Source organism: Cuculus canorus, chromosome 4 (assembly GCF_017976375.1).
Source record: "Cuculus canorus isolate bCucCan1 chromosome 4, bCucCan1.pri, whole genome shotgun sequence".
Lineage (NCBI taxonomy): Eukaryota > Metazoa > Chordata > Aves > Cuculiformes > Cuculidae > Cuculus > Cuculus canorus.
In genome coordinates, this window is record NC_071404.1 from 20,984,848 (window position 1) to 21,002,130 (window position 17,283).

The 17,283-nt window shown below is 43.3% G+C and overlaps 1 protein-coding gene across 3 annotated transcripts in view; it reads left to right on the plus strand.

The window, feature by feature from the left end:
• The first annotated feature begins 7,029 nt into the window (after nucleotides 1–7,029).
• Nucleotides 7,030–17,283, plus strand: part of STIM2 (stromal interaction molecule 2) — a 74,682-nt gene continuing 64,428 nt past the window's right edge. For all 3 annotated transcript variants that reach the window (XM_054065397.1, XM_054065398.1, XM_054065399.1), the window contains exon 1: nucleotides 7,030–7,313. In XM_054065397.1, coding sequence (XP_053921372.1) covers nucleotides 7,121–7,313 — 193 coding nt within the window. In that variant the 5' untranslated portion in view covers nucleotides 7,030–7,120. The remainder of the gene's footprint in view (nucleotides 7,314–17,283) is intronic.

Genomic DNA, 17,283 nt, shown 5'->3' on the forward strand with positions numbered 1-17,283 from the left:
ATGCTTTTTGGACAATTTACCAATAATCTGGCAGTCATTGCTTATCTGTATTTACATCAACTTACTGTCAGTTTGTATTTGCATTGTATTTTAATAAATATGTCTGAGCTTTTGCTTATTATTTCTAACACTTCTGTTATGTGACCTGCCAGTATTTTTTTCAGTTTGTGTTTTTGTTTCTGTTTTGCCCACCAGGTTTCTTCCTTATCTGTTTTTATCCACCTCTTTCTGTACCTGGTTAGTATTCTTCCTTTGGAGTCCTCACACCTACAGCATTCTGGGATGTAGTTTAGAGACACATTAAATAACAAGAGATAGCAGGAGTTGGGTTTTTTTTCCCCTTTATTCTGCTGTTCAGAGCTGCTTCCAGGAGATTTAGGACCAGCGAAATGTCTGTATTGGAAAGAACTGTGGGCAAGAAACAACTCTGAAGATATTTCCTCTCTCTTTTTATGTTTAGATAAATCAATGTGCACAACAAAGCTAGGAGGATAAAATTGCTAACAGAAATGGGAACTCAAAGCAGTAAGATATACATATACATATACATATACATATACATATACATATACATATACATATACATATACATATACATATACATATACATATACATCAGTGTTCTGAAAGGAGGGTAGGTAGGACTCAAAAAAAGCATCACAGGTTATCCAAACAGCAAAGTACACAGAAAAATTGACTAGGACTGTACAAGTCCATTAATACTGAGTAAGACTAATGACTGAAAGTAACATAAATGGCTTAACTCTAGAGCTCGAAACCAGTTTGCTCTCCGCAACATAGATAAACTATGCATTTGTGGGAAATACTGCTGCAACACTCTATCAAGAAAGTAGCACACACCAATGCCAGGCCTTCTGAGGGGAAGATAGGTTTATATAAAAGAGATTGAAATGTGGTGTGGCCAGCAGGACCAAGGAAGTGATTCTCCCTCTGTACTCAGCACTGGTGAGGGCGCACCTCAAATACTGTGTTCAGTTTTGGGCCCCTCACTATAAGAAAGACATTGAGGTCCTGGAGTGTGTCCAGAGAAGAGTGAGAATGTCTGGAGAACAAGTCTTACCAGGAGCAACTGAGGGAGCTGGGGTTGTTTAGCCTGGAGAAGGGGAAGTTGAGGGGAGACCTTATCGCTTTCTACAGCTACCTAAAAGGAGGTTGTAGAGAGTTGGGTGATGGTCTCCTCTCCGAAGTGATAGGTGATAGGATGAGAGGGAATGGCCTTAAGCTGTGTCAGGGGAAGTTTAGATTGGACATTAGGAAAGCTTTATTCACAGAAAGGGTTATCAAGCACTGGAACAGGCTGCCCAGGGAGGTAGTTGAGTCACCATCCCTGGAGGTGTTTAAAAGGTGGGTAGATGAGGTGCAGGGGTATTATTAAGTAGTGGGCAGGTACAGTTGGGGGTTGATGATCTCAAAGGTCTTTTCCAACCTAATGATTCTCCAATTCTTTGAAATGAAACTCCTTTAACTCACACTCATATCCTCAGGGTATTAAGCTTAGGACCACTAGGCTGTGTCTGTCCAGCAAGTCTGTACAGACATGGGGCACCAAGGCAGTGGTGACCAGGCTGTTGCCAGAATAAGGCTGCACATCCAGCACTGTAATGCCCATGTCCAGATGTTAGATCTAACATCCATTGCCATTACATGTGACAGTTTCTCACAGCATTCTGCTTCAGAAACTGTCAGCCTCTGGCCTGGACAGGTGCACACTCTCCTGGGTTGAAAACTGGTTGGATGGCCGGGCCCAGAGAGTGGTGGTGAATGGAGTTAACTCCAGCTGGAGGCCAGTCACAAGTGGGGTTCCTCAGGGCTCAGTACTGGATCCAGCTCTGTTCAATGTCTTTATCAATGACCTGGATGAAGGCATTGAGTGCACCCTCAGCAAGTTTGCGGATGACACTAAGCTGGGAGGAAGTGTGGATCTGCTGGAGGGTAGGAAGGCTCTGCAAAGGGATCTTAACAGGCTGGACTGATGGGCTGAGGCCAATGGCATGAGGTTCAACAAGGCCAAATGCCGGGTCCTGCACTTGGGGCAAAACAACCCTATGCAATGCTGCAGACTGGGGGAAGAGTGGCTGGAGAGCTGCACGGAGGAGAAGGACCTGGGGGTGTTGGTTGACAGCCGACTGAACATGAGCCAGCAGTGTGCCCAGGTGGCCAAGAAGGCCAATGGCATCTTGGCTTGTATCAGAAACGGTGTGACCAGCAGGTCCAGGGAGGTTATTCTCCCTCTGTACTTGGCACTGGTGAGACCGCACCTTGAGTACTGTGTTCAGTTCTGGGCCCCTCACCACAAGAAGGATGTTGAGGCGCTGGAGCGTGTCCAGAGAAGAACAACAAAGCTGGTGAGGGGGCTGGAGAACAAGTCTTACGAGGAGTGGCTGAGAGAGCTGGGGTTGTTTAGCCTGGAGAAGAGGAGGCTGAGGGGAGACCTTATTGCTCTCTACAACTACCTGAAAGGAGGTTGTGGAGAGGAGGGAGCTGGCCTCTTCTCCCAAGTGACAGGGGACAGGACAAGGGGGAATGGCCTCAAACTCCACCAGGGGAGGTTCAGGCTGGATATCAGAAAACAATTTTTCACAGAAAGAGTCATTGGGCACTGGAACAGACTGCCCAGGGAGGTGGTCGAGTCACCTTCCCTGGAGGTGTTTAAGGAATGCGTTGATGAAGTGCTTAGGGACATGGCTTAAGGGAGTGTTAGGAATGGTTGGACTCGATGATCCAGTGGGTCCTTTCCAACCTGGTGATTCTATGATTATGTGGGGGTGAAATGACACCAGCTGTGAAGTCCTTTTCAGGTCACCTGGGTTTTTCTTAGGCTAGAAACCATGCACAGAGTTTGGATATGCATCTTTGTACCCTTAAGCCCCTGATAGTGATCAGTGTCTCCATCCTGTCCCGTCTCTGTGAGTCACCAGAATTTTCTCTTTGCTTTTTTTCTCCAGACCTGGGTGACTTGTGAAACTGCCCACAGATGTGCTGAGGACTTGAAGACCTGCTAATTTGGGTGCCGATAACATAGTCTATGCTGAGTCCTTCTACTACTCGGTGCTTCATCAAGGGCCCCCACACCCAGATATTACCATTTATTCTCCATTCACACCAATTCAATTGAAACAATCTAAATAATCTAAATAATTTTAATTACAGGCATACTAACCCAAAGAACCACAGGCTTTGCTGCTGAATGGGGTAGGTGACCTAGTGATGAAGGAGACAGAAAAGGCTGAGATAATCAAAACTCTCTTTCCCTTGTTCTTTACTAGTGAGCTCAGGCCTCAAAGATCTCTATGCCTAGTGGCAAAATCTGGAGGTGGCTACTGCTCCCAGCTGTAGAAGAAAGTTGAATTAAGGCCACTTTATTTAACAAATTAGATGTTTACAAGTCCTTAGTGCTGGACAGGAGGTACTTGTAAAGGTGGTGAGGAAGCTGGCAAATGTCATTGTGCTGATTCCTGTCACCTTTGAAAGGCTGTAGCAATCAGATGGGATTTCCAGTAACTGGGAAAAAAAGGCAAATGTCACATCTACCATCACAGCAAAGTCAGGGAAACTGCAGGAGTGTCATTCCCTACTCAGCCTCTCAGAGAAGATCAGGAACCATATATTTCTTTAAGACATTTCCGGGATGATGAAAGATAAGAAGTTGGAAAAAACAGAAAAGTTCTACCAGCATGATTTATCCATGATGAGATGATTGTCTCTGTGGTTGAGCTGATAAGAGGAGCACATACTGATTTTAACAAGGTTTTGGCCGCAGTATCCATAGCATCTTTGCAGGTGATTAGGGAAGGTATGGACTGGATAAGGGGACAAAGTGGGTGAAAAAAGAGTCTGAGTCACTCTACTCAAAAAGTAGTGGCCAACAGTCTGAAATGAAACTGCCACGTGGTTATGAGTAGTGCTCCTCACAGTTGAGTGGAGGGAGGAGTAGACTAGATGACGTCTAGAGTTCATAATTCATTCTGTGATTCTGTGATTAAGCCTTGCAAGGCACTAATATTTGGGTCCTCACATTGAAATCACAAGTCATTTAGTTTTCTGTGGATTAATGGTTAGGCTGCAGCCCAGAGTGGGTACTTTCATTGATTTTGGGCTTATGCAGCTGACTCCGTGTGATATGAAGCACCAGTGCATCAAGAGGTGCTTCCATGTAATATGCTTCTTGCTGTGAGATATTCCACTAAGGTGCTCTGACCAGCAGCGACCTGCTCCAACTTCAGAATACAAGCCTTTATACCCTTTATGAATACCTCTCTCTTTATCTTTCAAAATTAACTGAATAATTAAATTAGCAACTGTTTTCTTTGTTTTCATCTGGGGAGTTTAGTCACTTCAGGACCCCTCCCTAAAGTTAAATAACACTGAACAAGCTTTCTTAAGATGCAGACACTTCATTGTTCCCTTTGCACGAGATCTGGTCAGACGCTGTTGGTCTTTAAAGGTTGTTGTATTCAGCCAACTGAAATGATAAGGCTATGCAAAGGCTTCACAATTCATACCAAATTCATTAGGTTTAGACACATTTGCCAAGTCTTTATATGTAATATGACTGCTTTAAGGTTTTGTGGCAGTGTTTTTGCATAAAAATAGGTTTCAGCTGGGATGGAATATGCACATTAGCTATGTTGCTGGAGAAATTATTTCCTGCTGCATTTAATAGTGCTGTAAATTTCACAGTTGGTTTTCTGGATTTTGCTGAACAATGCACACAGCTTGCACCACTCCAATGGTCCTACCTCCTGTAGGCTTTACAAAGTAGGCAAAGGCTTCACTCAAGACCGTTTCATGGTGCTTCTGTTACTTCTCGGGTGATGTAATATTTAACATCTAATATAACACTTGTATAGCTTTTACCATCCATGCTGCATCATTTTCTCTTGCACTGTGTACCTAAGATATTGGGTTGCATTTTGGTCTTTAAAGGCTGTGTTATTGTTTATTAAATGACTCAAAGCATACTGGTTGAAAATCCCACAGACCTGGATGGAACAAAGTATAACACAGATTTTCTTCCCATGCAGTGTCCTGGTGGAAACATCTTAGTAAAAGTTTTGTCTTTTTTTTTTTTTTTTTTTTTTTTTAATTTTTGCCAAGGTCTTAAGCACAATGGAATCAGGGTTTAATCTGGCTTAATCTCTGTGAGGGTTCAGCTTTCCCGATTTCAGTTGCATGGGATCGGGTTTAAAATATGATTCAGGTTTTGTTTTGTAAGGGCTGCGGCACATGCTGAACTGTAACTTCTTTCATGCATTCCTTCCCCTCAGAAAGCTCTCCTCAGGTGACTGCACGAGGTGCAGGGTCGGTGCCATAAGGATATGAGAATTAATTGATAAGTTTTGCTGCAGCTGGTTTGTATGTTTAATTATCTTGCAATATGAACCTGTTGTATCAAGAGATAATATGCAGACAATCTCCAGACATGGATGAATAACCTGAAAGAACAAACACTCTCTTAGAGTTGCAAGAATTTATTGATATGCTTAGTTCTCTTGTAAGATGTAGCTGGTTTAGGTCAAGAGCCAGGTTGGATGGGGCCTCAGGCTGCATGATCTAGTGGGAGGTGTCCCTCCCATTGCAGAGGGGCTGGAACTGCGTGATCTTCAAGGTCCCTTCCAACCCAAACTCTATGACTCTATGTTCGATGATTCTAAGAGATGACCTGTCTTAGGGCTGCGAGAATTTATTGATGTGCTTAATCGACCTGTGAGATGTAGTTGTCTTTGGTCAGGAGATGACCTGGGGGAGGTCTCCAGACATGGTTGAATAACCTAAAAAAATAAACATTCTTTGGAAACTTAAACAGTACTTTGTCTAAAACTAGTACATACACCTCTACTGCTTTTGGAAGATGGGATGCCTTGTCCAAAAGGGTGTCCAATTCAGAGCTGAACTGTAAAATAAAAATATTATCATCTTTGCTTCGAAGACTTTGTCCTTTTCAAGATTTTACCAGTGAAAAAGTGTTTCTCACAAAGCCAACTGTATCCTGGGCTGCATCAAAAGAAGCGTGGCCAGCAGGTCGAGGGAGGGGATTCTGCTCCTCTGTTCCTCTCTTGTGAGATGCCACCTGGAGCGTTGTGGCCATTTCTGGAATCTTCAGTGTAAGAAGGATATGGAACTGTTGGAATGAGTCCAGAGGAGGATGGGATGTCATCCACAGGGACCTTGACAGGCTGGAGAAGTGGGCCTGTGAGAACCTCATGAGGTTCCACAAGGCCAAGTGTAAGGTCCTACATTTGGGTCAGGTCCATCCCTGATTTCAGTACACGATGGGGGATGATGTGATTGGAAGCAGCCCTGCAGAGACGGACTCAGGGATGCTGATTGATGAGAAGCTCCACATGAGCTGGCAATGTTCTTTGCAGCCCAGAAGGACAACCGTATCCTGGGCTGCATCAACAGAAGCGTGGCCAGCAGGTTGAGGGACATGATTCTGCCCCTCTATTCCTCTCTTGTGAGACCTGATCTAGAGTGTTGTGTCCAGTTCTAGAATCCTCAACATAGGAAGGATATGGAGCTGTTGGAACGGGTCCAGAGGAGGCTACAAAGATGATCGGAGGGCTGGAGCACCTTCCCTACAAGGACAGGCTGAGAGAGTTGGGCTTCTTCACCCTGGAAAAGGCTCCGAGGAGACCTTATAGAAACCTTCCAGTACCTGAAGGGGCTACAAGGAAGCTGGGGAGGGACTGTTTACAAAGGCTTGTGGTGATAGGACTGGGGGCAATGGGTACAAACTGGAGAGGGGCAGTTTTAGGCTGGACATAAGGAGGGATTTTTTTCACCATGATAGCGGTGAGGCACTGGCACAGAGAGCTGTGGCTGCCCCGTCCCTGGAGGTGTTCGAGGCCAGGCTGAATGGGGCCCCGGGCAGCCCGGTCTGTGCGATGTCCCCGCCGCGCCAACGGGGTCGGAACTCGGCAGCCGCCCCTCCACTCTCGGTCCCGCCGCGGTGACGTCACGGCGCGGTGACGCGAGGCCGGCGGAAGCGGCGCGGGGCGGGTCGGGTCGGGGCCGCCGGGGCGGGCGGCGTCGGAGCGGCGGAGCTCCAGCCCCTTCCTTCCCTTCCATCCCACCCTCGGCTGCGGCGGCGGCACCGATGAGCGGGCTCCGAGCGCGCGGCGGGCGGGCGGCGGCCACCTCTGGCCCCGCCGCCCCGCTGACCTGTCTGTTAATGCTGGGGCTGCTCCTGCCCGGCGCCGCCGCGGGATGCGAGCTGGAGGCTGCGGACATCGGCCGGCGCGGGGGACGGGGGGGCGCCGCAGCCGCCGCCTCTGCGGCTGAGCCGGCAGGTAACTGCGCCGCTTGTGCCGCCGGGGACACGCGTGGGGACGGCAAAGCATTCCGAGGAGCGGGTGGCAGTATCCCCGGGAGGGGCGACACACAGCATCCCGGGGGGAGGTGTGTGGGGGTTAGGCAGCATCCCGGAGGAGGGGGGACACACAGCATCCTGGGGAGGGTGGAGAGAGAGCATCCCGGGGTGGAGGGAGCAGGCAGCATACCGGGGGAAGGGGGACAGACAGCAGGATCCCGGGAGCGGGGGGCACACAGCATCCCAGTTGCAGGGACGATACAGCATCCCGGAGTGGAGGGAGCCAGACAGCATCCCGGGGGGGTGCACGCGTGGCGGGAGCATCCCGGGGAGGATGCAGGCGCACGGCCGCCTTCCCGCTGTGCCCCCGGGCGCTGCCGTACTGCCCCGCGGGGTCCCTCCTGCCCCTCCCCGGGACGGAGCCCGCCGCAGGATATTCGCAGGATCCTGTTGAATAACGATAGCGTTAAGATCCGGAGCCGCCGCTTCCGTGTCGGGTGCGTGGGTGGCTCGGAGCCGCCGGGGGGAGCGGGGGCTGCAGCGGGGCCGCCCCGGGGAACCCGCGGTGTCGCGGCTGCGGCGCCGTCTGGGAGCCCGGTGCTTTAGGGAGAGCCCTGTCCATCCCGTGCCCTCGGGGTTTCAGTTCTCCAGGAAAGTGTGGAAAGCTTTATTGCCCTCTTCACTTAATCCTTTTTAAAAACCGAATGCATTTATAGTGCCCTGCCTGTGGTAAATGGTAGCGCCTGCAGTTAAAAACAGGGGTTGTACTGAGACATGTAAAGTAATCCAATTTCAGGAGGCTTTGATGGCTCTGAATTGCTTATATACATTTCAAGTCTGTTTTGTAGTGACCACCGGGAAGCTTTATGGCCTTTTGACTGTTCACTTAGAAAAATTGGATTTATGTGTTGGGAAATACGCAAAAGTATTTGGGAATTTGTCTTGTCCTCTAGTGTACATTTCAAACAGCTCTAATTGGAGGGAGAATGCAGAAGGTGGAAAAGAGAAGGAAAACCCCATGCCCCTTCTGAACAAATGAGTTTGCATTTCTTATCAGAGAAAAACTTCTGATGTGGTTTGAAACAGTATTGACATCCTGAGCTAAAATTAGTTATTGTCAGTGGATAAAACGTGCATGGGTTTCTTCTCAGCCTAACGCTTTAAAAACACGATTTTTGGTTATAATTAATTGAACTTCAATGGTAATCCTGAGATGGAGGTGCAAAGCTTCGTGATCCAGCAGTCTTGTTTGCGGAGACAGCATTTCTGAAACCTAAAATTGTCTAGTCTGTTGACTTGCCATATAAACTAAGGAAGCTGGAACATCCGCAGTCTGTGAAGCAGCAGTCGTACCTCCCAGGGGTGTTGTGAAAATGCTGTATTGGAACAGCTTTTTCTTTTTCTTTTTTTTTTTTTTCCTCCTCTTTTCTTACTGCAATTAATTTGGTTGTAGGTGGTGTAAAACGGTTCTGGCTGTGTATAGTGCTGATGCTATCTATATTACATGCCTAATCAATTTTGATGTGTCGCTCTGTATGGAAAAAAGGTTTTTTTAATATCTGTTTTATGGACTATAGGAGTCCTGAGATGCCCCCAGCAGTCAGTCTGGTGAAGAAATACATTTATTTGAGAGATCTAACATGTTGTAGGTGGACCTATTGTATGGGCCTTGTGACAGTTTGGTCTGGGAAATATGTATGCTTAAGAGCCATCTTAGAATCAGGTTTAGTTTCTAGGAGGTTTTTAACTTAGTTCCATGTTTATCTGCTTGATAAATACAGTGTTTCAGTTGATCATGTAAGTTTTTTGTCTGGTAACTAACCTAAATAGTTTTAATTTACTGTTTGCAAAACTGGAAGAGCTCTTGAAAGTTGGGAGAAGACCAGATGGCATGTTCAAGGGATGATTTTAGTTACATTATCTATGATTCTATCTATGATCTCTTGCAGATGTGCTGTTGAGTTAAGAGGGACTGGCAACACTCATCTGGAGAACAGAATAAACTTACTTCAGTAATTTTGATAGATCGTAGAAGTACAATTCAGAAAATAAAAAGCTGCTAAATATGAAATGCTGCTTTAGGAAGAGCATATCAGATGCCCAAGTAGAGGTGTGTGGGGCACACAGCTGGAGGAAATAATCCACGAGTCCTAGTCACAAATTGATCTGAATAAGCAACATCTATGGCAGAAGTGGCTGCTCTCCTGGGTTATGTTGATCCAGTTTAAATTAGAAGGCTTTTTTTCTTTTTGATTGCACTTTTGGGTCTAGTCTAGAGTATTAAACAATCCAAGAAGTACAGCGGAAAGTAGCAATGTGGATTGAGAGGCTCAGAACCTGACTGCTGCAATACCAATGTGAAAGTATTATTAGCCTATTGATTTTGGGTTTTTTTTAAACATTTACTATTTTCTCTGTGGCTGAGATGTAGGTTGGGAGGAAGTAAATTGCAGTGAACAAGATTTAAATTAAACGTGAACTGCAAAGATTTTACCTATAGCAATCCCATTACAGAGGTTGGTCAGCAGGTTCCCGTTGTTGGAGGTTTTTATTGGGTTAGAGAAGAAACTGGCAAAGATAATCTAGATGCTTGACAGAAGAGGGATGTACGATGAATTTTAGGACCAGGAAGGAGCCCAGGAATTCTACTCTAGGCACGTTTCATCTGATATTCAGGATTTACTTAATTGTTTATGTAAGTCATCATTAGTCTTGTCTTCCTGTGTATAGATGCCTTTTTAATGGTAATTTATAAATGTTACATATATGTAACATCTGATGCTGTATATTTAATCATGGTTATGAAAAGCAGATCAACAAAACTCTGTTGGAGATCCAAAACCACTGGATGGGATAACATGAGGTTCTTCTCAATTCATTCTGGCTCTACTCATTCACTACTTAATTTAGTAGAAAGTTTTAAAGAATCTTATCTTCTGACTCTGAAGATAACACTGGATTTTCAAACTGAGTTTATTCATTGATTTTTAATTAATTTGCGTTTTAATTCTAGATAATTGTGAACTTGTTTTGTGTTTAAAAGTCCAAATTTAGTCCATTTTCATGGATTAATTTGGTTGTCTTTCAGATGAGATGGGGAGCATGTACTTGTATCTGGCTAATAAATTCCTCTCAAATAATGGCTTACAATATTGAGTTAGACCATTTTTAAGCTATATTGTATTTGCTGAAGAAACAATGGACAACAATGTAACCTTTTTGTGAAAGTAATTCAGAGTTTTTTTCTTTTAATTGAGTTTCCATTCTGGAACTTCTCTATCATCTTATCAGTCTGACCTCTTCAAATTAATCTAACTTTGACACTTGAGAAATGAGGGTTTCTAGAAAACATGTATTTTTAGCTTCAACTTCACAACTGATTTAAGCCGTTCTGATGTGCGTGGCTGTGGAAGGGTGGCTTCCTTCTTTGGAGTTGACCTCAACTGGCTGTGCAAACAATGTTGTTAGCACAAGAGAGCTCATCCGAGTAGGTGTGCTCATCCCAGTACTCATAACCCACAAGAAGGGAGGGAGTTCCTGCTCCCTTTCTGCTTTGTGATGAGCATTGTCTGTTGCCTTGGCTTGCAGGAATGTGAAAAGAAATGTACACAACAAAAAATGATGGACTTTTTATCAGACTTTTTCCTAACATGCTTCAAGCGCTAGCAGTGGTGCCAAGATGAGGAAGGGACTGTGCAGATGGGGTCAGCAGTACAGAAGGGTGGCCTGCCTCCTGTGATGGCATGAGGCTCGCTGTCCGTATGATTGCATCACTAAGGTGACTGTGGAATTGCAGTAGGCAATTTTGGGGCTTGAATAATCCTTTTGGAAGTTGGTGGTTGTGTGAGATTTTATGTATGGTGGAGTAATAGAGTGTACTCAAGGTTGTGAGCTGTGAAACTTCTGTCACTTTCCTAGCAAACTACTCTTTAAGGCTAGTAGAGATCTATAGTGATGACAAGTGAGTATTCCAGGCTTTTTTTATTCCATAACTTTCTTTGTTTGTCTTTAGTTAAGCTCTGCATTATCTGGTCTTGCTGTTCCTGTTGGGAGAACAGAAATTTTGAGTCCTTTCTCCACTAAAGGATTTCAGCTTCGAGCTGACACTTCCTGTCAGCATCTCAATGCAGTCATCTGTCCCTGAAATCTGTTTGCTAGGTTTTTAATTTCTTAGCTTATTTTTTATTTTTAGTAATAATAAACTTTGTATCAGAAACGGCATGGCCAGCAGGTCCAGGGAGGTTATTCTGCCTCTGTACTCATCACTGGTGAGACCGCACCTTGAATACTGTGTTCAGTTCTGGGCCCCTCACCACAAGAAGAATGTTGAGGCTCTGGAGTGTGTCCAGAGAAGAACAACAAAGCTGGTGAGGGGGCTGGAGAACAAGTCTTATGAGGAGCGGCTGAGAGAGCTGGGGTTGTTTAGCCTGGGAACAGGAGGCTGAGGGGAGACCTTATTGCTCTCTACAACTACTTGAAAGGAGGTTGTAAGAGGAGAGAGCTGGCCTCTTCTCCCAAGTGACAGGGGACAGGACAAGGGGGAATGGCCTCAAACTCCGCCAGGGGAGGTTCAGGCTGGATATCAGAAAAAAATTTCTCATGGAAAGAGTCATTGGGCACTGGAACAGGCTGCCCAGGGAGGTGGTCGAGTCACCTTCCCTGGAGGTGTTTAAGGAATGCGTTGATGAAGTGCTTAGGGACATGGCTTAAGGGGGTGTTGGGAATGGTTGGACTCGATGATCCAGTGGGTCCTTTCCAACCTGGTGATTCTATGATTCTAAATAGGAGAAACTTGGTAGCAAGAGAAATCAGTGAGGAAACTGATAGCTCAATCAGCAGTTGGTGAATTGTCATAACAACAGTCCCTGGCTGGAATTGTAGAGGTTTTTGAAACAAAGATTAAAAACCAGTCAGCCGGGAAAAATCTCAGCCTTTAGGTAGCTGAGTAGCATTGGAATCCCATTCAGAGATAAGATATCAAGTACTTGTAACTTCCTTTGTCCATAGCTGAGTAGTTTTGCCTTTCAGACTTCCAATATTTTAATTGTAACTCTTCAATCCTTCTAATGTATTCTGCACCTTCTGGTGCCCCGAGACCTTTTTTTTTTTCTTGACCATCAGCCTCACTTCTTCTGAAGATTGCCTTGATCTCACTGTTGGGAATTAGCCAGGTTATTTATTTGGTGTTTTCTTTTTCTTGTCTTACAGTAATATGTAGTAGACCCTTTCTTAAAAAAACCTCTGTGCCCTTTGCTGGAATTCTTTGACTCACTATAATTCCTCCACAAGCAGGTTTTTGTGTTGCACTTTCAGCTATAAGGTTTCAGAAGACAGCTCTGCTTTTCTTTAGACCTCCTACCGGATTCTGGCTAGCTGCTCCTACGCAACTTGGGCATGACTCATTTTCTTCTAACTAACCTCAGCCCGTGATACTGATCTATCACAACTAGGTTGTGCTGCCATGTATTCGTTGGAGGAGGACTGGCCAAATGAGAAAGGCAGTTCATCTTGATAAAATCCCATGATGATACTATCATTATGAAAAACACCTAAAATGCACTTTCCTTGTTTTAAAGTTTGTATGAAGTAAGCAACTTGATCCTTTAATTTTTTTTAGCTTGTGTTGTGACTTGTATACCCTTTTTGTGTTTAATATCTGTTCTCCATCAGCATCAGGGGAGAGGAATATATTGCAAAGAGCTGTGATGTTGTGGGAAAGCTAGGAAAATTACTAGTTTTCTTTTTCTTTTTGGTAATTTTTAATGCATTGTCAAAAAATCCTCAGAAGTTGAAGGTGTATTAGCTTACATAAGAGTTGACTAATTTACTGCAGAAATCCTAACGTATGAGAAGACTTCATTAGGATTACTCTGTTACATCCTATCCGTAAAACTGGCTTTTTAAAATACAGGAACTTGAGATGTTTGTCTTCACCACATATAGTATGTGTTAAGAGTATATAACCTCTATGTATGTTGTACTAAAATAAGCATATACACATTTTACAAACCAAGGTGAGTTTCAAGTTATTACATAAGTTAGTGTTATTCTGCCTTTGCATACTACTAAGTCTCTCCTGTTACTATAGAAACTATCTTTGCATATCTGAAAGGGGGATGGGGTGAATACTATGCTAATGCAGTGTTAAAATTTAGAATCAGCATAAACAGAATGTGATAATGGCCTGGGTACTAAAAATTTGCATTTCTGTGAGCACTTCCAACTTTACTAAACAGAGCTTATTTATTACTGTATCTGTTCTTTTTTTTTTTTTTTTTTTCCTTCTTCTGGACCTTGCTTCTTTTCCTTCCAGTCCCAAAAGCATGGCGGTTTTATGAGACCTGTTAGAGGAATCCTTAAATCTGTGTAATGAAAAGTCCAGAGTTTTAACTGAAATCTGGCTTGGAAATTGCAGATAATGTGCCTGGTCAGAACAGTTAAGAATTTGAGTTAACAGCACTCATTATAACAGAATTGTTGACTCATTTGAATCAACATAATTAAAATTAACAGGTGAGAACTACTGACCTTTTAAATCGCATCCTCATGATCTCTAGCAAAGATTTGCTATATCAGGAGAAAATATTCTTCTCTATGCAGACAGTGTTATACTGCTGCAGATAAATCTTGCTTCTCTAGTGATTCCTGGATGCAGAGGTGGGAGGGAACCCATCACTGACTGTTGCAGTTTGAATCCCAAACCGCAAACAACACCACAGAAACTTGTGCAAATGGGAATGGTTGTTGTGGCTACATGGATCGTGTGAAGCTTTAATTTCTGCAGTGGCTCAGAATTTGTAGAAATGCAAAGATAGCTTTGATCCTTTTCCTCTAGGCAATGATTTTAGTTTCCTACCTTTTCTTCCACATCATGAGGTATTTAAATACTATCAGCAGCCCAGCCCTCTGGTGCTGTCTCCAGTTAACATTTTAATACCTGATTTTTATTTTCTTCTGTACTTTATTTCTGTGGTTATTGTTTGTAAGAAATTGTCATGTATTTGGCTTCTAAAACTGAGGTGAGTAATAAACAGTAGTTTATCCTGCCCTACTTAAAGTTGTGTTTAACAGCAAACAAACCTTGTGGTAGATATTAATTTAAGAAAGTTTTTGTTGACTAAAATTTTGGTGAAGGCATTTTGGATTTCTTAACTCCTTAAAATGAGTAACTTGCTGTATGTGAAGGTGTGGTATGAATGCTCTTTCTCGCTTTGTGGTTTAGAATAGAGGAAGGGGTTAGTTGCATGCAATTATTAGGCACATAGTAATGTTACACACATAAAGGAACAATTTTCTCAGTTCTGTCAGGGGACTGTGTGAACTGAATTAGTTTAAATTCAGAGCTCTCTGCAAGTTAAATATTTTATTTAGAACTGAGGTTTTCACACAAACATTGTTCTATTTTTAATAGTAAATAACTCCTCCAAGTTCCTGTTGAGATTGGTCACTGGTGACTCCTGAATGTTTCTTTTTTTTTTTTTGTGTGTAGCAGTTGATGAATGAGTGAATGGCTCAGTAAGTGGTGTGTGTGGGTCTTTTTGTAGATTTAACTTACATTCTGTGTTTACATGTTGAAATCTGTTCAATGAGCTTTGCTAGATTATCAACATAACTTTTGTCTATCTGCTGATTTTTTTTTTTTTTTTTTGTTCCAACCACAGGATTTTACTTGAAATGCTTTCCTCCCTCACTAGATCCAGAAAGCAGGTGAATTTTCTGTTTGTATGCTAAGATCTGCCGACAGCAAATAGTCTTATCTTGTTACTCACTACGTATAGACAAGCTTGATTAGCTTTTCCTCAATTTGAAATGCTACCCATATTTTTATTTGAAGAGCAAGCATGAAGTATTAGGCTGTTAACAAAAACCACTCAAAGCACGTGGTCTGTGACAATTTTGAAACAAATATGGCAGTTAATTATTCTGAGTAGGAGGCTTCCTTCTACTGTAGTTTTAATCCTAGATTGCTATATGTAGAATGCTGCAGGATAACTTCTTGCTCTAACATTGTATGCCTATACGAAAAATACTGCTCAAATACAACGATTAGACTATATAATATCATGTAGCTCCAATACTCCTATGGTGATGTTGCAGGAAGGAAAAATGTATCCTTTCCTACTTGCAGTTTATAGTTGCAGGTGAAATGTATCAAGGGAGCTCTGTCTTACCTAGAGCATATTTTTAATTTTTCTTTGAAAAAATTAACTTTCCCAGTACTTTTTTTTGAACGTGGCTGCCTCAATCTCTTTTCTCCTACCTGGTTTGTGTTCTTTGAAGATAACGTAGAATCATAGAATGGTTTGGATTGGAAGGGACCTTAAAGATCGTTTAGTTCCAACCCCCCTGTTGTGGACAGAGAGACCTTCCACTGGATTGGGTTGCTCAAAGCCTCATCCAACCTGGCTTTGAACACTGCCAGGGATGGGTCATCCAGGACTTCTATTGGGAGCCTATTCCTGTGCTGCATCACCCTCATTCTATAAGATTTCTTCCTGATATCTGATGTAAATCTCCTCTCTTTCAGCTTAAAACCATTACCTCTCATCCTGTCACTGCACTCCCTGATAAAGAGCCCCTCCCCATCTTTCCTGTAGGCCCCCTTCAAGTATTGGAAGGCTGCTATAAGGTCTCCCTGGAGCCTTCCATTCTCCAGGCTGAACCAGCTCCAGCTCTCTCAGCCTGTCCTCAGAGGGAAGGTGCTCCAGCCCTCAGATCATCTTTGTGACCCTCCTCTGGAGTCACTCTAACAGATCTATGTCCTTCCTTTGCTGAGGACTCCAGCATATCTACTGAAATGCTGCCGTCAGCAGGTATTGTAGTTACTTCGGAAACAGTGCAGTACTGTGTCAGTCTAAAGTACAGATAAATGACAATAAATTGATTCCACTGACTTCCATGTATAAACCTGTCTTTTGTATTCTCTGGGATTTCTTTCTGAGACTGCATTTTTAAGTAAATTAATGTTTTACTTTTGGTCTTGCACAACTGCGTTCCCAATAATTGATCTTACTTTGGTTGAGTAGTGTGCAGCGTTATGAGACCTGCAGCTCTGCAGTCTTTGGAGGGTGCTGCTTTGTTATTGACTTAAAGAGACCTTGGTGTAGGCTGTTGCTGCAGAAAGGGATGCTCTTCCTTTGTGCTTGTTGCTTTCTCTCCCGCCCTGCCTATTCTGTGTGTTCCAGTTTCTCCGTTAACATTGACATGGCTGGAGTTGAGCTAGTTTGGAGGAATTGATTGAGCTGGAAGTTGGTATTTTTTTCAGCAGGATCAAGTTGTTGCTTCAGCTCAGTGCACAGCTGTGCAAGGGCATCTGTGAGAAGATAACAGCTTTGGAGGAAAGTAGTATTAACCATTTTATGTGTGTCTAGTAAACAGTAAGTGATTCAGAAAGGTGGGTAAGGGAGATTTAGCTACTCACAAAAAGCAATGTTTTACACAGGTGTTACTGAGTGTGGATTTGAAAAATGACATTCAAAACTGGTGAGGGAATACTTGAGGAATCTATAAAGTTTGTAGAGGGAGGCTTTTAGATTAACAGTAGAGCCAAGATTTTGGGAGGGTTGCTTAAAGAGGTTAGTGTAGATGATAGTAACTTAGCTTATAGAAAAATCCATGTGGATAGAAACCTTTGTTTTGGGAGTTAATTTGGTTTTTACTGGTTGATTTATTGTAAAAGAGTTCATGTCCCAAAACTAAACTTATTTACAAAACTATTTACTTATTTAAAGCAAAACTGATGAAATGTGATTTTATTAATACAGGGTAATGAATATGTGTCCTGTTCTGATTCAGCTGTAGATACTTGAAAGAAAAAACCCAAATATATATGAGCCCTAGATGCATCCAATTTACTACTTCTAAGCTTTGTTATAAAGGAATCTGAGTAAAACTGGTTTGTTGCCTTTATTAAGTAAACATCCTTCCTAAGAAACCATGTATCTAATGTT